This window comes from Salvelinus fontinalis, chromosome 13, assembly GCF_029448725.1.
Source record: "Salvelinus fontinalis isolate EN_2023a chromosome 13, ASM2944872v1, whole genome shotgun sequence".
NCBI lineage: Eukaryota > Metazoa > Chordata > Actinopteri > Salmoniformes > Salmonidae > Salvelinus > Salvelinus fontinalis.
In genome coordinates, this window is record NC_074677.1 from 35,187,905 (window position 1) to 35,215,819 (window position 27,915).

A 27,915-nucleotide genomic window follows, 5' to 3' on the forward strand; every position below is an offset into this window, starting at 1 on the left:
CAGGAGAAAACAACACACTGTCTTTTTGGAGTGTGCCTGTACCCTCTTATCTTCCTTGGATTTCCTCCTTTACAGCCCATGACCATCACACAGTTACAAATGTAGCATAATAACATCTGATCTCCACTGGGCCCAGTCAAAATGGAGTATTGCCCTGCCGATGCCCAAAATCTAAGATGAATGTTTTTCTTTGTTTGCGGTTGAAAAATCCTGTTGATACTGTATGTAATACAATTTAATAAGATTGGCCATCTAGCCACATCTGACTCATTATAAAGATGTTGATGTATTTTGACAAGACGACCACTCCGTTCCAAACAAATCTTTAAAAATAAGCCCATTGATATTGATCTATGATTGTATCAAGGAAAGCCAGGTGCTAATAATTCTCAGAGGGATGTGTTTTCTCCCAGAAAAACACTGAAGTGTGCCCATTACATTCAAAAGAGCCTCTTATAGTAATGCTTGAAAACATTTTATGCTCCAAAATCTGTGTTTTGTGTAATTAGATGAAGCGCATGGGGGAAATTCAGCTTGCTTAGTCTGCAATTGTTTGTATAAACTATGTCAATACCTATATAATTCATATAAACAAACAAACAATTTAAAAAAGTGCTGGTCTAAGTTTATTGTGTACAAACAAGCCAAGCCAATGGAATCATATCAGTTGGTTAGAGTATGTGCCATCTTAAGCTATTATCTTTTTATAACAAAGCAAAAGTTGTATTCCCACAACGTGTTCAGCAAAATTAGACACAGTTAACTGAAAATGAACAAAGGTACTTAGACAGACAAGCATAGATTGGAGTACAACACTAAATATGATGAAAGCCAATACTTCAAACAAAATGTCAAACAAATTTCTTAACAATTTACAGCTTTACATTACACTTCAGAGTGTAAACACACTCGGGCACACGCACACACATACTGTATATAGGGGTGATATATTGTTCTTATTCAAATAGAAATATTGTTGGATAAATGTGATACTTTTACTACAAATTGTAATCAATGTTGTAGTAAAGGTTCAAATGATCACAGTAACATAGTATTTCTGCAATTCTTTAGTCAGTAAAAAATACCCTTTTAAGTTGAGTTTAACATGAGGAATATGTATAAAATTGCTTAATAACACTGATTTTCTGCTTTTTACAAATGTTATTTCAGTCAGTGATGAGTCCAGATGACACTTGTTCCACACAGAATTGTTGAAGATCAAAACAGATATCATAGGAAGAAAAAAGCTTCCCGTACAAATCCAACTGTACAAACATTATGCTGAGGTCGTACAAGAGAATGTTCCCAAAAATGTTACCATCAAAAGACAATGGGAAATAAAAAGCACTTCTCATTTTAACCAGCTCACAAAAGTCTTGAAATTGATGATTTAAAAAATGACACTGCTTATAGACCTCCCTCTATGAGGAGAGGAGGCAGTAGTATATTGGCGGCGATTCTGCACCCTTTGACCAGGAAAAGCTTTGCATGGCTCTTGCAGTATGAACATAAACTCAAACTTATCTTACCCACGCATCCCAACCCAACTACTGCTTTGTATTAATGAATGTACAGCACAGCACAGCTCGCCCCTCAGCTCACCTCTACAATCACTGTCGACTGTGGTCTGTATATCTTCTGTCCCAGGCTAGGTCTAGACCCGGGTGGTGGAGTGGGAGTGGGGCAGGACGGTGGAGTTGTACCCGGCTGGGAAGGTGCTGTAGGGGTGCATGTTGGGCAGGCCCATCAGGGAGTTGGGGATCATTGTAATGTTGTTTGGCGTCATCAGGGGGATGTCGTCTGGTGAGCGGCGCAGGGTCAGGGTGTAGTCCATGTTGGGGGAGAGGTGCAGGGGGTCGTGTAGGTCAGGGAGGTCATGGAGGTCATGCAGGGTGTCACACTGGTTCATCTGGCTGCACTGGGTCATCTGATGGGACAGGCTCTCGTCGGTGGTGGTGTGGCTCACGTCGTTGCCATTGCTCTGCCGCTGGGGGCTGGCCTGGTGGGGGCCACCGTGGCCATCCTGCCGGCTGCGCTTGTCCTTACGGTAGTAGAGCGCGGCGAAGGCCAGCACATTGAGGAACAGCAGCGAGGCACCCACAGCGATGGTGACACTCAGCTCAGTGGAGTAATCTCTGGGGTTAGCCACGATCAGAGGACCCGTCTCCTCCCCATCACTGCTGTGGGCCGTGGAGACAGGTGGACGCTTGGTGGTGCCGGTTCTCTTGCCGTTGGAGTTGGTGGTGTCCTGGGGAGGGACCTTGGTGGTGGTGGAGGTGTAATGGAACATGTCATGGAGGTTATACAGGTGGGGCACCAGGTGCTTCCAGAAGGCTACCTTGGTGGCGCGGTAGTGGTCGCGGATGCGAGGCTTCAGGCCGATGTGCAGGTACAGCTGGTCATGGGGGTTGTACTTGGACCAGGCCACCTCCTCAAAGCGGTTGGCTTTGGTATGGATGAACTTAGTGTCCTGGGGCACTGGCTTGTTGGGGTCACTGCAGACATGCAATGAAGACAGGGGTCAAAGACAAGGCATCATTGATAACATACATGGAGAAGTTATTCTTTCAATTGCTTCATTACGGGACATGTCAACTAGCCTCGCAAAGCTGCCGATCTCGCAAGCTTACATTAAACGCTGCACGGATATCCATTCAGCGTTTAATGTAAGCTTGCGAGATCGGCAGCTTTGCGAGGCTAGATGTCAACAGGCAAGTTTTGCTGGTCAAGGCCAGTTGTAAGCTGACAAGACTGGTTGATGTACATAATGTCACAGTCTTTTTTCAAGTGCTAAGCATTCCCTATATCAGGGATGGGCAAATTTGATAGGGGTGGGGGCCACAAAAAAATCTGAACTCTTCTTGTGGGGCCGCAGTGGCTCTGCATACCCACACATGCAGTCAGAGCCGGTCCTAGCCTTTTGAGGCGCGGAAGTGAAATTGCGTGTAAAACACCTTGCGAGCAAATCATTTTAGCAGCCCTTGTGTTGACAGTGGAGAGAAAAAAAACTAAGTTGTAGAGTACATTTCCTGCAATTCTACACATTTTTATCATGGGGCAGAGGGGAAAAATTGCAGTTTTAAAGTTAATTTCCTGCAACTATATACATTTTGCTATAGGGTGAAGAGAAATGTTTGCAGTTTTAAATATGAGATCTGAGTGAGAGTGACTAACAATATCAATGGGGGGCCCCCGGTCAGTTATTCGACCATGATTACTACAAGTTTAGAAAACTGGCTAGACTAATTTACCAATCAATTTTTTTTAAATCCTGACTCAGGCTAATTGAGGCACTGTCAGTGATTGATGCACAACCAAAATTCGAAATTGTACCTTGTGTATTCTGCTGTTCTAACTCTCAACAGTAAGTTGAGACTCCGCCAGTTGCCCATCCCTGCCCTACATCTTTCATTTCAGCCCATCTAAAACCCACTTTCTACTGAGCATCTGTGTCTACATCAGTGTTTACTGTAACATTTTTATAGAGGTGCTAATTCCCGTTTTCTGCTGAGACTTAAGCAGAGGTGTAATGCAGCATGGCTCCATTTTAAGATATAAGTGAAGTGTGTCTATATGTCTATAAATATTGGTTCTTCTGCACAGGCTTCAATACAGTATAGAATATGATTAGGAAAACTCTTTCCATCTATCATTTATAGCATTTCTTAGGCAAATACAGGGACACAGATGGGAAATATGAAAGAATGACCCCATAATTTTACTATACAAGCATACCACAATGAAGACTCAGAATGGATTCTGTCTGACCAGGTCTCGGGGTGCTGTACTGACCTGTCTGACCAGGTCTCCGGGTGCTGTACTGACCCGTCTGACCCTGACCAGGTCTCCGGGTGCTGTACTGACCCATCTGACCCTGACCAGGTCTCGGGGTGCTGTACTGACCCGTCTGACCAGGTCTCCGGGTGCTGTACTGACCCATCTGACCCTGACCAGGTCTCGGGGTGCTGTACTGACCCGTCTGACCAGGTCTCTGGGTGTTGTACTGACCCATCTGACCCTGACCAGGCCTCGGTGTGCTGTACTGACCTGTCTGACCAGGTCTCGGGGTGCTGTACTGACCCGTCTGACCAGGTCTCCGGGTGCTGTACTGACCTGTCTGACCCTGACCAGGCCTCGGGGTGCTGTACTGACCTGTCTGACCCTGACCAGGTCTCGGGGTGCTGTACTAACCTGTGAGTCTGACCTGGTCTCGGGTGCTGTACTGACCCATCTGACCCTGACCAGGTCTCGGGGTGCTGTACTGACCCGTCTGACCAGGTCTCCGGGTGCTGTACTGACCCATCTGACCCTGACCAGGTCTCGGGGTGCTGTACTGACCCGTCTGACCAGGTCTCTGGGTGTTGTACTGACCCATCTGACCCTGACCAGGCCTCGGTGTGCTGTACTGACCTGTCTGACCAGGTCTCGGGGTGCTGCACTGACCCGTCTGACCAGGTCTCCGGGTGCTGTACTGACCTGTCTGACCCTGACCAGGCCTCGGGGTGCTGTACTGACCTGTCTGACCCTGACCAGGTCTCGGGGTGCTGTACTAACCTGTGAGTCTGACCTGGTCTCGGGTGCTGTACTGACCTGTCTGACCCTGACCAGGTCTCGGGGTGCTGTACTGACCTGTGAGTCTGACCAGGTCTCGGGGTGCTGTACTGACCTGTGAGTCTGACCAGGTCTCGGGGTGCTGTACTGACCTGTGAGTCTGACCAGGTCTCGGGGTGCTGTACTGACCTGTGAGTCTGACCAGGTCTCGGGGTGCTGTACTGACCTGTGAGTCTGACCAGGTCTCGGGGTGCTGTACTCACCCACTCTTGGCGAAGTTGGTCCAGTAAGTCATCACCACAGCGCTGAGCATGATGTCGTTCCTGGAGAAGTTGCAGGGGAACAGGTCAGTGGCTCCCACCATGGGGATGCCAAACACATAGGGCACCTCGTCCCCGTGGGCCGAGTCCGACCACACAGGCTTCATCAGGCTCTGGCAGTGGTGGTAGAAGGCATAGAAGTATGTGGGCGAGCCGTAGCGGGCGTGCAGGTCAGCCGTCACCACCGAGGGCTCCACCCACTGGTGGTCAGTGAACAGAGCGACTAACGTCTTCCTCCTGGTGTCTGGGTTGTCCCTGTCAGCCCAGTCCGTGTACATAAACTTGATGGTCTCCCTCAGAGTGTCCTTCCCCTCCGGGTAGCCATACAGGCTGTCCACGAAGTCCGACACGGCAAAATCAAAGTCGCTGCCGGACACTCCATCCTCCAGGTCCACCACATTCTCCACGAAACGCAGCCCCTCCCCCTGGTTGACGCCCAGCATGATGTCATAGTTGAGGAACTCGCCCTGCTCCATCAGGATCTCGGGGTCGTCGGGGATGACGTCACCATCAATGACGGGGCCGAAGGCTACGTGGTAGCGGGCTGGCTGGATGTCCTGCTCCACCAGCTCTCTGGCACTCTTCTTCTGCAGGCAGGACACCATGTCCAGGGTGTCCAGCACGTTGCAGCCCACCCTCTCGGCCAGCATGCGGGTGTACTTGACAGGCTGGTAGTTGACGGCCCAGCTGGACAGGGCTGAGCCACTTTGGATGATGGCTCTGTGAAACAGGCCTGGGGAGATCATGGCACAGACAGACAAACATAGATCAGATGAGTGCTGTCTGGTCAACAACCATCTGATACAGAACATTTGTAGGCCTGCAGTTTAACATATTGTTAAAGTTTTTAGAGTTTTTTGTGCTTACTGCACAGTTTTATCTGCGATGGAGAGAGACAAACCTCATCAACATCCCTTTTAAAATCATAAAAATGTAATTTAGGTCTGTTCAATCTGTGCATCTCAGTTAATTGTAATTTTCCTTAAAATGTCAGATAAGTCCTTAAATAATATAAATGGAGAGGATGGAACTCTGAAAATCGTATTTATTCTAATTGATAGTGTATAATTCACAATTAAAAATAATGCTTATTAAGTGGTGGATATGTAACATTGGCTGCGCTAAAAAGGGATTTGAATTAATTAAACTCACTCAACACAAAGGGATCATATTTGCATACACATTTGAGGAAACTCATCTGTGAGAGCACTGCTTTTGGGAAAGAGGAAAATTCAATGACTCCACACAGTAACCTTGTTGAAAATCTCTCCCTCTCTATGTTCAAAAATCAATACTACATCAGGGAGGATAGCAACTGATAATGTAATGAACTGCCAATAACGTAATAAACATTCTGAATGCATAACGTAAAAATGTTTTTACTGATGTGTTGATTATTACATTATGGAGTGGGTAAAAATGTTAATGTGAGTGTAGCGAAATGCTAGAAATCCTGGTTCGAGTCCAGGCTCTGTCGCAGCCGGCCATGACCGGGAGACCCACGGGGCAGCGCACAATTGGCCCAGCGTCGTCTGGGTTAAGGGAGTGTTTGGCCGGCAGGGATGTTATTGTCCCATCGCGCTCTAGCGACTCCTGTGGTGGGCCGGGCGCAATGCACACTGACACGATCGCCAGGTGTTTCCTGACACGATCGCCAGGTGTTTCCTCAGACACATTTGTGTAGCTGGCCTCCGGGTTAAGCAGGCATTGTGTCATGAAGCAGTGCGTCTTGGCTGGGTTTTGTTTCGGAGGACGCTTATCTCTCAACCTTCTCCTCTCCCGAGTCCGTACAGGAGTTGCAGCGATGAGACAAGACTAACTACCAATTGGATACCACGAAATTGGGGAGAAAAAGGGGTAAAAGTCCAAATAAATAAAATAAGTAATATTCACTTTTTTTGTGCATATCTAGTGTCATGCTTCAGTAATAGCTGACTGCACACTGTCGTGGAAAATTAGACATACTATGCTGTTTTTAAACCAGGCCTCTCCTCCTGGTTACACTAGTTACCATATCCCCCGCGCATCCCGCAAAGGCGGAGGTGTTGCTAACATTTACGATAGCAAAATATATATATATTATTTTATTACTGCGTTTTCGTCTTTTGAGCTTCTAGTCATGAAATCTATGCAGCCTACTCAATCACTTTTTATAGCTACTGTTTACAGGCCTCCTGGGCCGTATACAGCGTTCCTCACTGAGTTTCTTTCGGACTTTGTAGTCATAGCAGATAATATTAACATTTTTGGTGACTTTAATATTCACATGGAAAAGTCCACAGACCCACTCCAAAAGGCTTTCTGAGCCATCATCGACTCAGTAGGTCTCCGGACCTACTCACTGCCATACTCTGGACCTAGTTTTGTCCCGTGGAATAAATATTGTGGAGCTTAATGTTTTTCCTCAATCATGGACTATCGGACCACCATTTTATTACGTTTGCAAATGCAACAAATAATCTGCTCAGACCCCAACCAAGGAGCATCAAAAGCTGTGCTATAAATTCTCAGACAACCCAAAGATTCCTAGATACCCTTCCAGACTCCCTCCACATACCCAAGGATGTCAGAGCACAACAATTTCCTCCTGGCTACCCCAACCCCGGCCAACAGCTCCGCACCCCCCACCCCGCAGCTACTTGCCCAAGCCTCCCCAGCTTCTCCTTCACCCAAATTCAGATAGCAGATGTTCTGAAAGACCTGCAAAACCTGGACCCGTACAAATCAGCCGGGCTAGACAATCTGGACCCTCTCTTCCTAAAATGATCCGCCACCATTGTTGCAACACCTATTACCAGTCTGTTCAACCTCTCTTTCATATCGTCCGAGATCCCTAAAGATTGGAAAGCTGCCACGGTCATCCCCCTATTCAAAGAGGGTTACACTCTAGACCCAAACTGTTACAGACCTCTATCCATCCTGCCCTGCCTTTTTAAAGACAGTACTGTGTAGCCGTCTTCATCGACCTGGCCAAGGCTTTCGACTCTGTCAATCACCGTATTCTTATCGGCAGACTCAACAGCCTTGGTTTCTCAAATGACTGCCTCGCCTGGTTCACCAACTACTTCTCAGACAGAGTTCAGTGTGTCAAATTGGAGGGCCTGTTGTCCAGACCCCTGGCAGTCTCTATGGGGGTACCACAGGGTTCAATTCTTGGGCCAACTCTTTTCTCTGTATATATCAACGATGTCGCTCTTGCTGCGGATGATTCCCTGATCCACCTCTACGCAGACCATACCATTCTGTATACATCTGGCCCTTCTTTGGACACTGTGTTAACAAACCTGAAAACGCGCTTCAGATTGGGAATTTAGCCAGGACACCAGGGTTAACACCCCTACTCTTACGATAAGTGCCATGGGATCTTTAATGACCTCAGAGAGTCAGGACACCCGTTTAACGTCCCATCCGAAAGACGGCACCCTACACAGGGCAGTGTCCCCAATCACTGCCCTGGGGCATTTGGATATTTTTTAGACCAGAAGAAAGAGTGCCTCCTACTGGCCCTCCAACACCACTTCCAGCAGCATCTGGTCTCCCATCCAGGGACTGACCAGGACCAACCCTGCTTAGCTTCAGAAGCAAGCCAGCAGTGGTATGCAGGGTGGTATGCTGCTGGCCGTTTAAGAGCAGTTGGAGGCCACGGAAGGAGTGTTGTATGGCATTGAAGCTCGTTTGGAGTGTTAATTTGCTAAATTGTAATTACTTCGCCACTATGGCCTATTTATTGCCTTACCTCCTCATGCCATTTGCACACACTGTATATAGACATTCTTTTTCTCTATTGTGTTATAGACTTTACACTTGTTTATTCCACGTGTAACTTGTCCAGGTCGCAGTTGTAAATGAGAACTTGTTCTCAACTAGCCTACCTGGTTAAATAAAGGTTAAATAAAAATAAAAATAAAGAAATAGGACGTAATTCAGGAGTGTGCAGAGCCTGAGATGTCCAACCCTGAGAGGCTGGAGAGGAGGATCTGATGGTTCACGGTGTTGAAGGTAGTGGATAGATCTAGGAGGATGAGAACAGAGGAGAGAGAGTCAGCTTTGGCAGAGCCTCTTTTACACAGAGGAGAGCGGTTTCAGCTGAGTGAGCCGCCTTGAAGCTTGACTGGTTAGGGTCAAGAAGATAGTTCTGAGAGAGATAATGAGAGACAATGAGAGAATTGGTCAGAGACAGCACGCTCCAGTGTTTTGAAAAAAAAATAAAAAAAGGGATGGTGGTCTGTAGTTGACATCAGAGGGGTCGAGTGTTGGTTTCTTGAGGAGGGGAGCGACTCTGGCCATCTTCAAGTCAGAGAGGGTGCAGCCAGTGGTCAGGGATGAGATGAGGGAAGTGAGGAATGGAGAAGGTCTCCAAAGATGGTCTGGAGAAGAGAGGAGGGGGTGGGGTCAAGGTGGTAGGTTGTTGAGCAGCCGGACATCACTAGTCGCAGAATTTCATCTGGAGAGACAGGGGAGAGGTCAAGCTGTAGGGTAGTTCTGTATGAGTGGGAACAGTGAATGAGGAGAGGATGTTGTCAACTTTTTTTTCAAAGTGGTTGACAAAGTTGTCCGAAGAGAGGGAGGAAGAAAAGGTGGTTGATTAAGGAGGGAGAACAAAGTGAAGAAGAGTTTCCCAGGGTTGGAGGAAGAAGCTTGAAATGTAGTTATAGAAAACGGCTTTAGACTAGATAGAGGAAGAGAAGGTAGAGAGGAGGGAGTTGAAGGATGATAGGTCCTCCTGAAGTTTAGTTTTCCTCCATTTCCGCTCAGAATATGCTTAGGTTGTTACGAGTGTACTGATATAAGTCTAACATCCCAGCAACTTTGAGAAAAAACACTTTATATCGGAGTTGTCCCTGTTGGAATTCAAGACGAGCTATGCATATTCAGGAAGTCGATGAATTTGAAATACCATGAAATTCAGGCGGTTGATGACGACACCCTTCACTGAATATTTAACACCCCTCATCTTTATAGCCGAGTTGTGCCTGTTGTTCACATGTGCATCTGCCCTCTCATTGACTAGAATGGTCCCACCTGATCTCGCCCGCCTTCCATCTTTGAGGACATGTATTTCCATTGTTAGAGCGGTCACTTGATCATCTTGTCAATATAATGGATAATCTATGACCATACCCCTCTGACGGTCATTGGGGTGGTTTTGGTGGGGATACGCCAGGCGGTGTGGGGAAACTGTGTATGAATATTTTTGTGATCATTCGAATTTGGTTAATCACATGACTGCAAGGTGTGTCTTCAAATTGAAGAGTGTTTTTTTTTTACTTTCTCTGAAGACACTATGTTTGCAAGGTCAAAATGGATGTGCAATAGTAGTGGTATAATAGTAGCAGTGCAAACCCCTGAGCATTGAGTTGATGTGTAGCATCAGGCTACCAGGCCATACAGCACATCCACTAACCCAAGCAGATATGTCTGGAAAACAAAGGACAAACCCCACTGCTCTTCAGTCCCTTAAAGAATTCACTGTGATTGTACTGTATGATTCACTTCACTGACCCTCCTGTTTTTGACTTTGTTATGAACCCACCAAACCAAATATGGCCTGTTGTGAAACCAGCTCATTTTATAAAGCCAGGCAGTAGAAAAACATTTCAATTGATGCTTTTTTGTATGTCTAAAAATTGTACATTCTCCAAGTGATTTGTATTATTTTATATCGGCAACGGTCATCATCGGTCTTGATTAATGCTTGAAAAAATGCATGATATAAAGACTGAGTGGGTAGTCTGTCTGTATACCACAGTATGACGCTGGCTCACACAAATCTCAGTGAGGGACCTAAGCTGGCTGTGCTGCTCCCGTTAGAGCTGTGGCCTGATGTAATAAAGGGCTGATTGATTAGAGGAGATGAGGTGGTGTGTGTGTGTGTGTGTGTGTGTGTGTGTGTGTGTGTGTGTGTGTGTGTGTGTGTGTGTGTGAGTGAGAGAGAGTGATGTAAAGGCACAGATGCCACTGTTTTTGTTTTAGATTGAGTGTCATTAATTCATTCACAACCCTCCTTCCGTATACTCCGGTGAGGGTAAGAAAAGATATCAGCAAATCTCTCTAAAACACCGGGGGTAAATTAGTGAGTGTAAAACAAAGTGAGGTTTAAAGACCATGGTATTGATTAATAGATAATGCACAGTATGTGCTGTGTACACATCTCTTGATGTATAGATGTAAATAAATAAAGTTAAATTGATAGATAGTGTAGTGCGCTAGATAGACTCCATCCATGCATTACCTTAAATTTATAGGCGTTTCTGTTAAACAGGTTCATGCTATAAGAGGGAAAGCTTTTAGTCTGATTAGATTGACGAGAGGGGAACAATAGCCATCACTTAACTCCACAACTACCCCCACCACCCTAGCCACATATCCAAACACTTCACTTCCTCTGAAGGACTCAATTGGACCCATTTGGAGTTGCACTTGATATAGTAGATGATAGATTGTGATAAAACCTCAATTCATACAGATTTAGTTGAGGATAGGGGTTGTATACAGTTGATCTAAAGCACTAAATAATACAGAAATATCATATTTAATTTTAGCATAAAAGCAACAAGGTGAAGAGAAAAGCTGATAATACAGTAGATCTGTATAACAGAGTGAATAATGCCACTTCCCTGAAGCAAAACGAGAGAGCAAAACACATTCATGTTAATGCTCCACGTGAAGCTATATTACGAGATCAAGTGTCATATAAAGTAGTATCTAGTATGTGTCTGTGATAACTACAGGCTGATGAATCACTGGGCCGTGTGTGTGTCTATTATGTGATGGAACTACATTTATATTTTTGTTCAAACGCAACTTGTAAAGTGTTGGTCCCATGTTTCATGAGCTGAAATAAATTATCCCTGAAAAATGTCATGCAATCATTTGTTTACATCCCTGTGATTGAGCATTTCTCCTTTGCCAAGATAATCCACCCACCTGACAGGTGTGGCAGATCAAGAAGCTGATTAAACAGCTTGTGCTGGGGACAATAAAAGGCCATTCAAATGTGCAGTTTAATCACAAGTGTCTAAAGTTGAGGGCGCATGCAACTGGCATGCTGACTGCAGGAATGCCCACCAGAGCCGTTTCCAGATAATGTAATGTATATTTCTCTACCATGTCATTTTAGGGAATTTGGCAGTACGTCCACCTGGCCTCACAACTGCAGACCATGTGTAACCACGCCAGCCCAGGACCTCCACATCCGTCTTCTTCAACTGCCGGATCGTCTGAGACCAGAAACCCGGACAGCTGGTGAAACCGTGGGTTTGCAATACCGAAGAATTTCTGCACAAACTGTCAGAAACCGCCTCAGGAAGGCTCATCTGCGTGCTCGTCGTCCTCATCGTGGTCTTGACATGACTGCAGTTCGGCTTCATAACCAACTTCCGTGGGCAAATGCTCCCCTTTCATGTTCACTGGCATGCTGGAGAAGTGGGCTCTTCAGGGATGAATCCTAGTTCCAACTGTACTGGGCAGATGGCAGACAGAGTGAATGCCGTTCTGTTTGCAAGCGGTTTGCTGATGTCAACAGTGTGAACAGGGTGCCCCATTGTGGCGGTGGGGTTAAGGTATGGGCAGAAATAAGCTACGGACAACAAACACAATTGCATTTTATCGATGGCAATTTAAATGCACAGAGATACCGTGACCAGATCCTGAGGCCCATTGTCGTGCTAGTTCATCTGCAGCCATCACCTCATGTTTCAGCATGATAATGCACAGCCCCATGTTGAAAGGATCTGTACACAATTCCTAGAAACTGAAAATGTCCCAGTTCTTCCCTCCTGCATACTCACCAGACATGTCACAAATTGAGCATGTTTGGGATGCTCTGGATCGATGTGTACGACACCGTGTTCCAGTTCCCACCAATATCCAGCAACTTCGCACAGCTATTGAAGTACGAGTGGGACAACATTCCACAGGCCACAATAAAGGCCTGATCAACTCTATGCGAAGGAGATGTCACACTGCATGAGGCAAATGTTGGTCACACCAGATACTGACTGGTTTTCTGACCCACGCCCCTATTTTTTTTAAAAGGTAAACTATATACAAAAGTATGTGGACACCCCTTCAAATTAGTGGACTCGGCTATTTCAGCCACACCCGTTGTGGTTAAAATAGAGCAAAAGTGTATAAAATAGAGCAAAAAGCCATGCAATCTCTATAGACAAACATTGACAGTAGAATGGCCTTACTGAAGGCCTCAGTGACTTTCATTGTGGCACCGTCATAAGATGCCACCTTTCCAACAAGTCAGATTGTCAAATTTCAGCTCTGCTAGAGCTGCCCTAGTCAACTGTATGTGCTGTTATTGTCAAGTGGAAACGTCTAGGAGCAAGAACGGCTCAGCCGCAAAGTGGTAGGCCACACAAGCTCACAGAACGGGACCACCGAGTGCTGAACCGTGTAAAAATGGTCTGTCCTCGGTTGCAACACCCACTACTGAGTTCCAAACTGCCTCTGGAAGCAAAGTTAGCACAATAACTTTTCGTCCGGAGCTTCATGAAACGGTTTTCCATGGCCAAGCAGCCACACACAAGTCTAAGATCACCATGCGCAATGCCAAGCGTCAGCTGGAGTGGTGTAAAGCTCGCCGCCATTGGACTCCAATGGAGTCTACACTATACAATGACATTCTAGACAATTCTGTGCTTCCAACTTTGTGGCAACAGTTTGGGGAAGGCCCTTTCCTGTTTCAGCATAAGAATGCCCAGGTGCACAAAGCGAGGTCCATACAGAAATAGTTTGTCGAAATCGGTGTGGAAGAACTTGACTGGCTTGCACAGAGCCTCAACCCCATCGAACACCTTTGGGATGAATTGGAACACTGACTGCGAGCCAGGCCTAATCACCCAAAATCAGTGCCCGACCTTACTACTGCTCGTGGCTGAATGGAAGCAAGTCCCTGCAGCAATGTTCCAACATCTAGTGGAAAGCCTTCCCAGAAGAGTGGAGGCTGTTATAGCTAGGATGTTCGACAAGCAGGTGTCCACATACTTTTGGTAAAGTAGTGTATCTGTGATCAACAGATGCATATCTGTATTCCCAGTAATGTGAAATCCATAGATTAAGGCCTAATTTATTTATTTTAATTGACCGATTTCCTTATTGAAACTAACTGAGTGAAATCTTTGAAATTGTTACATGCTGCGTTTACATTTTTTGTTCAGTATATATATATGAAGGCGTCTGCATTGGTCATGCGATTCACTGGTGACTATCCCATCCCTCCTGCCCTGTCTCTCCAGGTTGAGTCTTAGGCTTACCCTCAGAGTGGTGGGACAGTGTGAGCAGGCTGACGCAGGAGGCTCCAATTCCAGATCCAAAGACAGTGATGCGACCAGGGTCTCCTCCAAAATAGCCGATGTTCTTGCTGATCCAACGCAGGGCTTGGATCTGGTCCAGGAGTCCATAGTTCCCTTTAGCTGCCTGGTCACCTGTACTGAGGAACCCTGGAATGTACAGAAGAGGATATCAGTGTTATTTTATGTGATTTCTTTAACACTTCTGTGGTTTAGCATACCATCATTCTTCTCCTCTGCCTCCACAAACCTCTTCTGATCCTGACACCATTGACCCTTCTCATAAGGACACTCTCGCTGCACGGCTCCTTGAGTTGCAACCTGTCATTTTCTCCACTATGCTGTGTGTATAGAGGCAGTCTACCTTGGGGCAGAGCCAAGAGAGCACCAGTATCAATCACGGAGAGGGGGGCAGGCCCTTTCTGCCCCTCGCACAGAGATAGATGAAGTGTCACTCCTACAAGAAAGACTCTCGACCTTGGCTGTGACTCCTGCATCCCTTCTTATTTAAAATCATATAGGCTGCCAAAAGCGCTCAATCTCTCCGCAGGTTAGATAAATTCACCTAAAAAAACAACTAATTGAAGCAGTGTTTTGGAATATTGTAGCTTGTATACGACAAGTAGAAGGTGATGGATATTCACAACAATTGGCCCTCTGACGGAGGACATTACGTTGTTGCATTTCTAATCTTACTCCCATCAATACAATATCAACATACTAAAAAATGCCTTGCCTTCATAACCTGGGATTATACATCAGGAGAAAATTAGTTATATAGCAAGTCATAGAAATGTAACAAATTCAAACTCTCGTGGGAGGGAGATCCATAGAATAACATATTAGAACTCTAACTTAAATAGGATCTCTGTGGGGAGATCAACGTTATGAGAAGAACATTTATCAATCCTATGCCAGTACTGTATGTACTGTTCAAGGCTGAAATGAATGTCCACAAACACCATTCAGAGACAGTAAGAGAATCGCATCACCTAGTACTCCGACCCTGTAGTTGAGAGTGATGACGATGACATTCCCATAGCTGGCCAGCACACTCCCATCAATCATGTTCCCTGTCCCCTCCATGTATGATCCTCCATGGATGTAGACCATCACGGGCCTAACCTCAGTGTCCCGAATGTCTGCAGAGAGAATCAGCCATTTACGCTTTGTACAGTAAAGCTTTAAAGGACAAGGTAATGCAATGCAACATCAGAATACTGTAACCCCTCCCAGAAACTAGACTCAGCAACATTTACACCACTAAAGCTGAAGGTAAGCTCAAGGTAATGGCATCGATTTTAGCAGATGTGCTTGGGTGATTAAGGTCGTGGTTGTGACGAACCAATGGAGACAAGAATGCAAAGCAAGGATACTCATCATACAGGCCTAACAGGGAACGTGCAGTAGAAAAAAAAGAAGAATCGCTATATTATGTCAAGCTCAGTCTTTTGCCCCCACAAATTTGTGTTCATACTAGAGCCATTTACTACTATTCTATTATTAGCAATACTTTTTACACATGTAGTATCCCTAAAGTGTATCTGGTTCATACTATATTTGCTCATTGTGTGTTCAACAGAGCATGCTGCTTCAGGCATTGCATGTGTCATATTAGTGGTTCAATTGCAGTACCCGACTTATTTTGCGTCGAAAACAACAATTAGATCTAGTTTGTCAGAACAAGGCATATGACCTGAATTGTAAGTTCCATGTCAATGTGAGAGGCGTGAGTTGCCATAAAACAACAAACGACACAAATCTCCTACACCACAGTCAATCTCCTGAATAGCACAGTATGTAGTGAATAGTAATAGCTTCATCCTCATGAGTCCCTCGTACGGTCTTCCCATGAGACCCACAGAGTATAGTGGAGGAGACTGAGATAAGATGCAGTTGGTTATAGACATCACGGTCTGTGATCCCTAGAAGACACAGCAAAATTGTCACTTTTTCAAACATGAAGAGGTACATTTATTGCACTCACGTTCAATTTATAGTGCTGAAAAAATAAGCTCTTTGTTGATTGGTATAGGCCATGGGAATTGCAACCCTGTTCCTGGAGAGCCAGGAGCTTTAACCAAACTGAAAGATCAGGTGTGATGAATTTAGTCAATCACTTAACTGACAACTGAGCTAATTGATCCGTGCAGTGATCGACTAAATTCAACACACCAAGGCCCAGATTCACAAAACCTTCTTAACAATATATTTATTTTTAACTGCCATTTTTTCCCTTAACCAAAGACTTGATAAGAAAGTTAAGCAAAGTTGCTATTCCTCAAAAAGGTTATTGGAAAATGTATTGCGCTATTTCTTATGTTTCTCCTTAAGCAAAAAGTTACGAAGAAATTTGATTCTTGAAAATCCAGTTATTGGAAATATTATTTTTCCAAGATAGCTAAACCCTTGTCTTAAACTCAGGGCAGTGAGAAAAAAAGCTCATAAAAGCTAATTAACATGTTTAATTCACTCAAACTTCATCTGAAAGTTTCAGTATTGATTATTTTAAACCTAAGAACATGTTTTAGAACAGTAATCTCATTAAGAAATATGCTAACATGATTGCCATTGCTAGCTAGATAGCTACCTATAATGGTTGCCTAACAACAAACATCTTAAGATATTGTTGAGGAATTGCACTTATGAACTATCTTATGAACTTCTTATTTTCTTACGAAGCTTCTTAAGTTTTTGCGTAAGAAGTATTTTGTGGAGCAGTGGTCTAAGGCACTGCATCCCAGTGCTAGCTGTGCCACTAGAGATCCTGGTTCGAGTCCAGGCTCTGTTGCAGCCAGCCGCGACCAGGAGACCCATGGGGCGGCGCACAATTGGTCCAGCGTTGTCCGGATTAGGGGAGGGCTTGGCTGATAGGGATGTTCCTGTCCCATTGCGCACTAGCGACTCCTGTGGTGGGCCGGCCGCAATGCACGCTGACAGAGTCACCAGGTGTACGGTGTTTCCTCTGACACATTGGTGTGACTTGCTTGGCTGGGTTGTGATTCAGAGGACGCACGGCTCTCGACCTTCGCCTCTCCCGAGTCCATATGAGAGTTGCAGCGATGAGCCAAGACTAACTACCAATTGGGGAGAAATAATAATAATTACAATTGTTAAAAAATAAAATAAGCATTTTGTGAATCTGGGCCCTGGTCTTCCAGGCGGTTAAAGCCAAATCGTGCATACCCTGTGGCTCTCCAGGAACAGGGTTGACTTCTCTGAGACAGAGAGACAAAAAATAACCCATACAATAATCCATTGTACAAATAGAGTACAGTACATTTGGGATCAATGACAAATTGACCAGCATTTACCTTCAGGGGGCTGTTAGAGGGCGAAATCCGTATCAAGTGTCCTCCAAAAACATCCATGACACCAAAAATACTGTAGATATGATATGGATGTCCAGATCAAATCAATTAAGAGTGAAATAGCGAAGGCGCTGAGAGAATCAAGTGACTTGATATTGACTTTGCATGCAAACTGATAAACTAAGGTTGAACTACTTCTGAGGTGTAAAAGGTTTGTCAAGAAATCGAAGATGAAGGTCTGTGGAAATGTCAAAAATCTAAATGTTGTGTATTAAACTTTGAGCACAAAAAAATACCTTCACTGTCACTGTGAGAGAAATCCGCTCCTTGACTCTTGATTTGGCTCCCTAGGATTCACATGAGGGAGGAAAAAAACAAGAAAGAACAAGAGAATTCAAAAATAACACGATTGACCGCCAAGGAAGACAGTGATATCCAATCAGTGCCTCAGAAAATCTGTCCAAAATTGCATTACTGTAAAAAGAACGAAGCATGTCTGTTCTTTAAGCAGAGAGAGGAAATATGATCTAGTCTCCTTTTCCTTGTCTTGTTAAGAAAAAAAACTAGGCTGTTTACATATTGTACCAACAACAACTTTTTGAAGTCAATATGTTGATTTGTTTTCTAATGAAATATTTTTTTTTATTCTGTTCAAATAAACATGTCATGGGTGGATGTTATTGTGTGGAAAATCTTACTCTCAGGAAAACACTTAATCTCTAAACACATACACACACACCTCTGACCGACATTTATTAGTCTCTACTGGGTTTAACTTTCAAAGACGATGAAGCTGTGATTTTGGCTTTGAGCCAACTCCCAAGTCACTCTGCTCCTTTAAATTTCTTTGTTAGCTTACATACCTTCTTCTCTACATACTTTCTTGTTGGGTTTTCTGGCACATTCCTTGGATATTCTTTTGACTGAAAAATGAATGAAAGACTACAAAATAACAGAAGCCTCTGAAAAATGTAAGAAACATGCAGGAACCCAACCAACCAGGTCCACTTCTCATCACCTTAGGAACGAAAGGGAGGTAGTGAGATAGGGGGTTAGATATATTCATAAAAGAATAAGCATAATGATTTCACATGCACTCTGTCTATAGATTGTGTGAGCCCTAATACTGTCCCAAAAAAATGAAGGAACGAAAATGTGTTAATCAATCACAATAGTGTTTACTGGAGATCAGGCAGCTCTGATTTTGTCCAGTTAATATTGATCAACAGATCCATAGCATACAAATATAGAAATGTATTGCACCTCAGATTCTTATACTGTTAAGGCGCTCACATTGTAAACAGACATCTAGTTCACAAGACTAAATATTTAATCAGCCTAACGTGTTTGAATCTCATTTATCACACCTATTGACCTATTCCCAGTAGTTAGGTTCGGAAATGCTGTAGGCTATATTCTGACTTTAAATGATTAGTTGTCTGACACATTAATAAGTTTTATATCAGTGTGTGAATGCATTTTCCTCTTACAGAACACAAGGAAGGGAGGCAACGCGTAAGCAGTGAAGAAGAGTTGATGACGACTTTGGATGGGAAAAGAACTTGGGCTGGCACAAATGGGATGCACAATGACAACTGCTGCATGCTCAAAACATGATCATCGCAAGGTGACAGCAAGGCCAATACAGTAAACATGGATTGTCCCTTTGGTCCATTTTACCCATTCCACTCACCATCCTCTGTTGGAACATATATGTTTAAATACAAACAGTCCTCGTTCTGATCCTGAATGTAATTGGCCACTGTGTCCAGGTTATAGGTGAACCATATGGGCATCATGATCTCAGGCACTGTGTTGCGGATGTTCTGAGGGCACACTGGTGTGAAGTGGGTAGCATTCTTGATCCCTGACCAGGAGGAGGGCTGCTCTGGGGGCATGAAGCGCTTCTCCCCAATGGGAGGGGCAGCGTACGGCACCCCAAGGTACTGGTCAATGGGTTTAAGGACCTCACCTGGCACTGCAACCCGGAGGCCCCTCAGCTTCCCAAACTGGGTGTTAACAGTTGGGTTGAAGTTCTGGCTGGTCGCCACTGTGAATTGCAAGTAGGAACATAACATCCACATGAAAAGAACACGGCGGGCGGCGATGGTTGCGGTTCCTCGCCGATTTGATAGGTGTGCAGGCAACCGATGGTGCCTGAACTCTGCCAACCACATGGTCTGGGCAAGTGAGTGCCTCTGCACCACGCCAATGTACACTCGAGTGTCCTCTCAAGCCTTATAACCTACTGTATTCCACTCAACCAGGCATTGCTCAACCTGCCCTGGGCTCCAATTGTTACTAAAAACAAATAAACAAAGGCCAGGTATTCACTCATCTCCAGCTTCAACTCTCATTGATGTTCAGAACCCAGAGCTGCAAACAAGAGAGACAAATGGTCAGGTGAGCAAACATCGAAATCAGCGTTTCAACAAAAAAGTGTGGGTTGCTGACTGCAATGCCGCTGAGTATTTTGATGGGACTATGTTGCCAGATTAATTGAAAACTGGGGCTATTAAATATATAGTGCTAGAGTAGCTCATCATTCGTATGCTTACACAGAAGATTGGCTCCCTGTAGAAAACCCACACAATAATTTCAAAGCAATCTAATCACTTGGGAGAACTCAAGGGACCATTTGAACATACTACGGTGGTGAGTCGGTAATCCAGCAGAATGTGAATGTAAATATATGCAAATGTTAATATCACAAAGAACATACTCATTGCCCTCAATTGTCTTTATATCTCACAACGATTTCACCAGGGATAAGTTTACTCTACAAACAGACAATATAATTTCCAGCATGTTTGGTGTTAACACCTCTTCATGGTTCTAGTGTGGGCTGATATCACCATGGGGAGAGGATTTGAACTATCTGAAAAAGCATCTGCATCAATGTAGGCGGAACGCTGTGTATGCTGCAATGCATCTGGAAGTGAGGGCTTTAGTGTACTGTACGTTCACTTTGTCTCATGTAAAAGGACAGTAATGAATCTTTGAGACAGAAATGTAAAAAAAAGCCACTACATTAAGAATGTTTGTTCTGGGTTCTTCAGTATTAAATCATTAACGACACTGATGTAACCTTTGAGTGGAAAGATGGAAAGCTGTGATGGAAGTACAGTGCCATATCATCACGGCAACTGCCGGCACGCAGCCCCCCTTTTGAAAGGCCTCGGATCAATTTTAGGAGCTCAGTCGGGGTCTCAATTTACTGTTAAGAGTTAGAATAGTAGAATACACAAGGTGCAATTTTGAAATTTGGCTGTGCATCAGCAGTTTCTCATCTTATGTCAGTCACTGATAGCTGACATTGGATAATTGAGTGAATACATTTTTTTAGATTGCTAGGTTAGTCTAGCGGACAGCTATCTAAACCTAGTGATCATGGTCAAATTACCGGCCAGGAGGGCACCCATTGATTTTCTTAGTCAGTCTCAATCAGATATCATTAAAAACTGCAAAGATTACTCTCTCCAAAATTGCAAACTTTCTTTAAAACGGAAACATTTTACCTACGACCCATGGCAAAGTGTGTAGAATTGCACAAAATCAACTCTAACATGTAACAAATTTCTGTTCACAGTCAAGAGGGGGGCTGCTAAAATGTTTTGCTCGCAATGTGATGGATGTGGGTAGGCAGACCCAGGAGCAACTGTGGCCCCTCATGATGAGTTCAGCTTTTTTGTGGCCCCCATCAAAGTCACCCTGGTTAAGATCCACAACAGCATGGCAACAACAGCCCTTCAGTAACAGCTAATATAATCGTATGAAAATAGTGCAACAACAGTGTTGCAGAGCCCCAGGCAATAGAAACAGAGAGTAATGAGCCTCCTGGGTCATCAGGCTGGGTACTTGCTGGTCAATATGGATGACTCCAAGAACAAGCTTGTTTCCCTAAAATCTATTTCCTTAGTGTGTACTGATAGAGCTGCATATTGAGTCGCCTGAAAGTCACAGCTACTCTTTGCTGGAATTAACAGATATTGATTCTATCAAAAACTGAAATATCTCTGAGTCCTCTAACTCTTTAAAAGTGTAAGAGTTGTGTTGTGAAAACATAACAGCAACAGCTTTAGAAAAGACGAATAGAAAAGGGTAGTACATTTAGACACATGTGTGTTCATGTGTCTGAGGGTGGGGGGTAGTCAACATGTCTATTATGCCTCATTATCACCCATATAGGGTCATGTTTCTCTTTTTTCTTTTCAACTTGCGCAATGATTGCAATTTATTGCACAATGTATTGATAGAGAAAAAAGGCTAAAGGTTGACAAAGTAAGCCTTGGCTACTTATTCTTTGAGCAGGTTAAGCATTTCTTCAGCCATTAATTAGGAAGCCAGTCAAAGCTGAAGACCTGTATTCCCTCAACACATAGGATTGTGTTTAGACCAGCAGGGGAGATGGAAGAGGCTTTGCGACGAGACAGGAATACGAATAGATTACAACTCCACTGTCTGTTGTAAGAGCTGTAAGAGCTATCTGATGCGCCTAGATTAAAAATAAAGACATTATCCCGAGTCCTCATCATCCTTAGATTGAAACCATCACTTCAAAATACTGACATGTCAAAGTCTTTAATTTAGCACGGCCGCAACATGTCCTATTTTCGTGAGCTGTGCGCAATTCTCAGTCCCAATAAAAAAGGCTATTGATTCACAAAATACAGAGTGAACTTGGACAATGGTCATTTCCCAGTGCACTTGAACGGTCATGGCAGGCCATCGGTCTTATGCATTCGAATAATAAAATATGCCCAATGCATACAATTAACCATAAATTAGCTACACTCACAACAGGTGTGTTTAAGTCACGAATATAGGTTACAAATGTTGCAATTAAGGGCCAAAACTGGACAACAAATATATTTATGAATTTGTAAGCATTTTAAAAAATAACATGGTTTCGGGCCGTTATTGCGGCTACAGGCCCACTAATGTTATCAGTAGCTCTATGGGCTATGCCAGTCATAAGCACATTTACAACTACAACCCAAATGACAACTTGTTATAACTCTATACGGGGGTCTAATTGGACACACAACATGCTTTGACATCTCTCCTAAATTGGTATGAATAAATCCCAGTTGTATCAAGGTAGCAGCAGCCTCTGACCATTGGCAGATGGTGATGGGTAAAAGATAACGAGAGTTCGGCGTAAAGCAGTCTCTCGCTCCTCTGAGGTGCTCTTGCTAAATCTGGCGCCCTTTTGCAAATTATTAATCAGTGGTAATCCTTTCAAATCGTTCGATTAGTTTAACTCGTTTTAATGTAAAAACTAAAGCATGCACAGTTAAATGTCAAGATAATGATAACGTCACTGTACACCTCTTTGAAGGTGAGCTGGTGGCATCGATTCACCAGTGATGTAGGTAGGCAACGATGCGTTAAAATGTCAGAGTGAATAAGAGGCTGAAAATCAGACGTTAAGACAAAATACGAAGCCACTTCCATGGTCCTCCAAATGTCCAAATAAACACCAAGGATGCCGTAGATTAGCCTAATAAAACGTTGCAACTGTTTAACCTAATTATCACACGCAAAACATCTCAATAACACCCATAATATATTTCAATTCAGTTTAAACGTATTACAATTAAACATCAAATTCTGAAAAAAACAGCCCCGATCCTGCTATGTGGTGTACCAAGATCTTGCCAAACCATCTCATGGAAATGGAAATGTTCGACTCACCTGCTCTACCGGAGACTCCTCTTCATCCCCGGCTTGCTCTTCTCCATATCACTTCGATTTCATGGCACTGCAACGATGATCACAATTATTTTTTTTAAATACAATCGAATGTAAATATTTTCCTTTCAATTCATATGTTCTATTTAGTCTTCTTGATTAAAATTAATATCTTAGCCCTCTCGTTTTGTGCGCGCGCAGCTCGTTCACGACGGCAAGGTCAGGAGCCCCCACTGCCTTGCGCGTTTCTAGGCAACGATGGGGATAAGCGTGAGCGTAATAAGAAAAGGGAATGTATTTGTAACTTGGTCTAATCAAAATGATGCATATTTTATTATAATGATTAGGCTATTTAGTACATAACGCATCAGGTAGCCTATAGACATGAGCTATGGCTTTCCCTGGGTACTTTGTGTAACGAAAGACCGCGATGCAGACTCAGGTCTCTTCTAATTTAAAATGATGTTATATGTGTGTGATAAGCATAACCGATGCTCATTACGGATAGGCCCATAGAATTAGGAATTACAATACTAATAATTGAATAGGATCTCTATGGATAGACATATAATCTGCATTCTTCCTGATATTCCAATGGAAATCATTTGAAAAGATTCTGCACATTCTGCTAAAACTGCTAAATCTCAACGCTTTAATGGAAAAATGGTGCAGGTATTGAATAAGGAAGTTTGTTTTAATAGAAATCAAATTAAAGGCTTTCACATGTGAATGGTCTAATGTAGCCAAATTAATTGTAGCCTAGTAAATGGTGAATAGTTGTAAAATAAGTTCCAAGCAAGAATAGGCCTCAGTAATAGGCCTCAGTAACAGGCGCTCAGCATCACCCACCCAAACACAGAACTCCCCATTTGTGATATCTGGTACTGACGCTAAATTGGACACCTCCCTCTTGTGGTGAGTTTACATACCACTTGAGCCACTTGAGTGGGAAACGATGTTTTACAATCACAAGAATTCTTCCTAGGAGAGTAATTTCACCTTTATACATGTAGGCTCACATAGATGACAGTTTTGCAAAGCCAGAGAAATGCTGTCTCTCCAGAAAGTATAATGCAGAGCAATCTGTTCTTTGCTGTGGCCTCTGTATTTTTTATCATCGATATACATCAATTACTTTTATCCATTGCCTTTTGTTTTTACCATAACCATTGAGAATGCACTGTCGGACTCCTCTTACAAGCTCTAGAGCCAGGCTCCACTCAACTACGCGACCTGGTCTCAAAGCAGTTCGTATTATTCTGCATGTAAATCTGAGATACACTATTCAGTCTGATATGTTATGTTTCGTATGGTATGTATTCATTTGTCGATGTCCATCACACATTTCATATGATATGAATTACAATATGTATTATGTGTTATGAATTTGTAAAAATGTACAGCATGTTGTGATTTTTTTCAAAATGTACTATATGTTACGATTTGCCAGACGTATGATATGTTACGAACTCTATCTAAGTGGCTAGGTGGCTAACGTTAACTAGCTGACTAATGTTTGTTAGGCTAGGGGTTAGGGTTAATTTTAGGGGTTAGGTTAAAGGGTTAGGATAAGGTTTAGCTAACATGCTAAGTATACTGAACAAAAATATAAAACGCAACGTAAAGTGTTGGGTTGCAACTATTAGATCTACTGGCCCAAGAAAGCTAAGGTAACTGATCTAAATGACTATCGCCCCGTAGCACTCACCTCTGTCATCATGAAGTGCTTTGAGAGACGAGTCAAGGATCATATCACCGCCACCCTACCTGATTCCCTAGACCAACTTCAATATGCTTACCGCCCCAATAGGTCCACTGACGATGCAATCGCCATCACACTGCACACTGCCCTATCCCATCTGGACAAGAGGAATACCTATGTAAGAATGTTGTTCATTGACTACAGCTCAGCATTTAACACTATAGTACCCTCCAAACTCGTCATTAAGCTCAAGACCCTGGGTCTCGACCCCGCCCTGTGCAACTGCGTCATGGACTTTGACGTGCCGCCCCCAGGTGGTGAAGGTAGGAAACAACATCTTCACCCCACTGATCCTCAACACTGGGGCCCCACAAGGGTGCGTTCACAGCACTCTCCTGTACTCCCTGTTCACCCATGACTGCGTGGCCATGCACGCTTCCAATTCAGTCATCAAGTTTACAGATGACACTACAGTGGTAGGCCTGATTACCAACAACGACAAGACGACCTACAGGGAGGAGGTGAGGGCCCTCGGAGTGTGGTGTCAGGAAAATAACCTCTCACTTAACGTCAACAAAACAAAAGAGATGATCATGGACTTCAGGAAACAGCAGAGGGAGCACCCCCCTCATCCACATCGATGGGATAGTAGTGGAGAAGGTGGAAGGTTTTAAGTTCCTCAGCGTACACATCATGGACAAATTGAAATGGTCCACTGACACAGACAGTGTGGTGAAGAAGGCTTCAACCTCAGGAGGCTGAAGAAATTTGTCTTGTCATCTAAATCACCCACAAACTTTACAGATGCACAATCGAGAGCATCCTGTCGGACTGTATCGCCGCCTGGTACGGCAACTGCACTGCCCTTAACCGCAAGGCTCTCCAGAGTGTGGTGCTGTCTGCACAACGCATCACCGGGGGCAAACTACCTGCCCTCCATTACATCTACAGAACCCGATGTCACAGGAAGGCCAATAAGATCATCAAGGACATCAACCGCCCGAGCCACTGCCTGTTCACCCCGCTATCATCCAGAAGGCGAGGTCAGTACAGGTGCATCAAAGCTGGGACCAAGAGACTGAAAAACAGCTTCTATCTCAAGGCCATCAGACTGTTAAACAGCCATCACTAACATGGAGTGGCTGCTGCCAACATACAGACTCTTACAGCCACTTTAATAAATGGATTTAATAAAAGGTATCACAAGTCACTTTAATAATGTCTACAGATCCTACATTACTCATCTCATATGTATATACTGTATTCTATACCATCTACTGCATCTTGTCTATGCCGTTCAGCCATCGCTCATCCATATATTTATATGTGCATATTCTTATTATTCCCTTTACATTTGTGTGTATAAGGTAGTTGTTGCGAATTTGTTAGATTACTTGTTAGATATTACTGCATAGTCGGAACTAGAAGCACAAGCATTTCGCTACACTCGCATTAAAATCTGCTAACCGTCTGTCTGTATGTGACCAATACAATTTGATTTGATACATGGTGCACATGTCCTTTGCATCCACTTGCTGCAGTAAGGCGAGGGAAGTAGCTAGATAGTGTAGCCAATTTCAGGCCAGTGTGACATCTAAAGCACAATTATTGTAGTGATTTTCACCGAAAAGGTAGGCTACAACTACGGCATTAACATCTAACAATGTTTGTAAAATAAACAAAAAATGAGCTACTCCGATAAAAACGAAATGATTGTGAACACACTCCCAAGTCCCAACTTCGGCAGACAAGTTTCTAATTATCTCTTAAGTTTCTAGTCACATCTATAGATGGCTGGGAAGGAAGGGCTCATCATGACAACTGACTTTACTGACCAGTGTTGCCAACTATGTTTCAGTGTGATCTGCTGAATTTCGCCGTTGCCGCAACGACGTCGTCAATTTGCCTTGCTGCAGCACGACTGTGGTCCCCAACGTAGCGTTTTCGCAACCTCCTCTTCTACTTCCCATCCTGTGTGTGCGCAATGCTGCGACTTATGTTACATATAAAGCTTCTGCAACTCTCGTTTGCGGCAGAATTGATAAGGAAAAGTCGCTAAATGCCATCAAAACCTTCAGTGTCAAAACTCCCCAAAGGTTGCCTGAAAAGTAGCTGAACTTGTATCTAGAATCCTTTACAAATAAAAGTCGCCGGAGAGCTCTGAAAATATAGCAGCTAAATTGGCAACACTGGAACTGACTTAACCGAATCCATTCGACTATCGCTGCGCGCGATACGTCATAAATTTATTTGGGAACCAGGCGTGGCATTGCCATGAAAGTGTTGTTCAAAATGTTGGTGAGTAAAAGAAAGACTCGTCTTTTGTAACTCGTTGTAGAACTTTGGTCATGTTACGATTCTCTGATGGAAAGATGGAATGAGATGAGAGGGCCGTAACGTTAACTTCGGGAAAGCAGTGCTAGTACCGGAGTTCTTGCTGTAAAATTGACTAATAGAAGTATAAAGGGGAGGAATTGCACATGCAGGAACGCCCCGAATTACGCGCCGCAATCACAACCTTCTAAATATTTCTATTAGGAGCGTTGAGAAATAACACTCATTGAACCAGCACAGTTGCTAATTCTACAGGATTAGCATTGAAAGCGTGACTAGCGGTGGGGAAATCAGGTAATAAAGTGGCTGTAGATCATTTGAAAAACTTTTAAATTAATAGAATGACAGTAAAACACTTGTGTTTTCTGAGTAGACAGCTGAAATTCACCACGATTGTGTTAATTTTCGATTGTGCTAATTTTCCACCTTGATGGCAAACTTTCTGTACGCTACCATTCACTCCCAGTAATTTTAGCTCCGACGATGGTTCAATGAATGTGTTTATAATCATTCTGTATGGAATTATTATGTTAACATTTATTATCTTGAACCTATCTTGCAGATGTATTGTCATGGGCTTTTTGCAAGTTAATCATCCTCATGTATTAAGTATTGCATATTTTTTTTCAGAGGGAAGTCAGAAGACACAGATGCCCGCATCCCATTTCACAGCAAGCATCCAGTCTGCCTCAATCACAGTA

General features: G+C 43.8%; 1 protein-coding gene across 3 annotated transcripts; it reads right to left on the minus strand.

Annotated features, from left to right (window-relative positions):
• Positions 1-603: 603 nt before the first annotated feature.
• On the minus strand, positions 604-23,424 carry LOC129868519 (neuroligin-3-like). 3 transcript variants are annotated; one of them, XM_055942580.1, is made up of 8 exons: positions 23,182-23,424; positions 19,178-19,860; positions 18,348-18,407; positions 17,781-17,831; positions 15,166-15,315; positions 14,138-14,323; positions 4,815-5,604; positions 604-2,495 (listed from the first exon to the last, which is right to left on the minus strand). In XM_055942580.1, the coding sequence occupies exons 2-8, from the start codon at positions 19,659-19,661 to the stop codon at positions 1,655-1,657; spliced, it is 2,562 nt and encodes an 853-aa protein (XP_055798555.1). In that variant the 5' UTR covers positions 19,662-19,860; positions 23,182-23,424; the 3' UTR covers positions 604-1,654. The 3 variants fall into 3 exon arrangements, with proteins under 3 accessions (XP_055798555.1, XP_055798556.1, XP_055798557.1); XM_055942581.1 differs by lacking the exon at positions 18,348-18,407; XM_055942582.1 differs by lacking the exons at positions 17,781-17,831; positions 18,348-18,407.
• Positions 23,425-27,915: the final 4,491 nt, after the last annotated feature.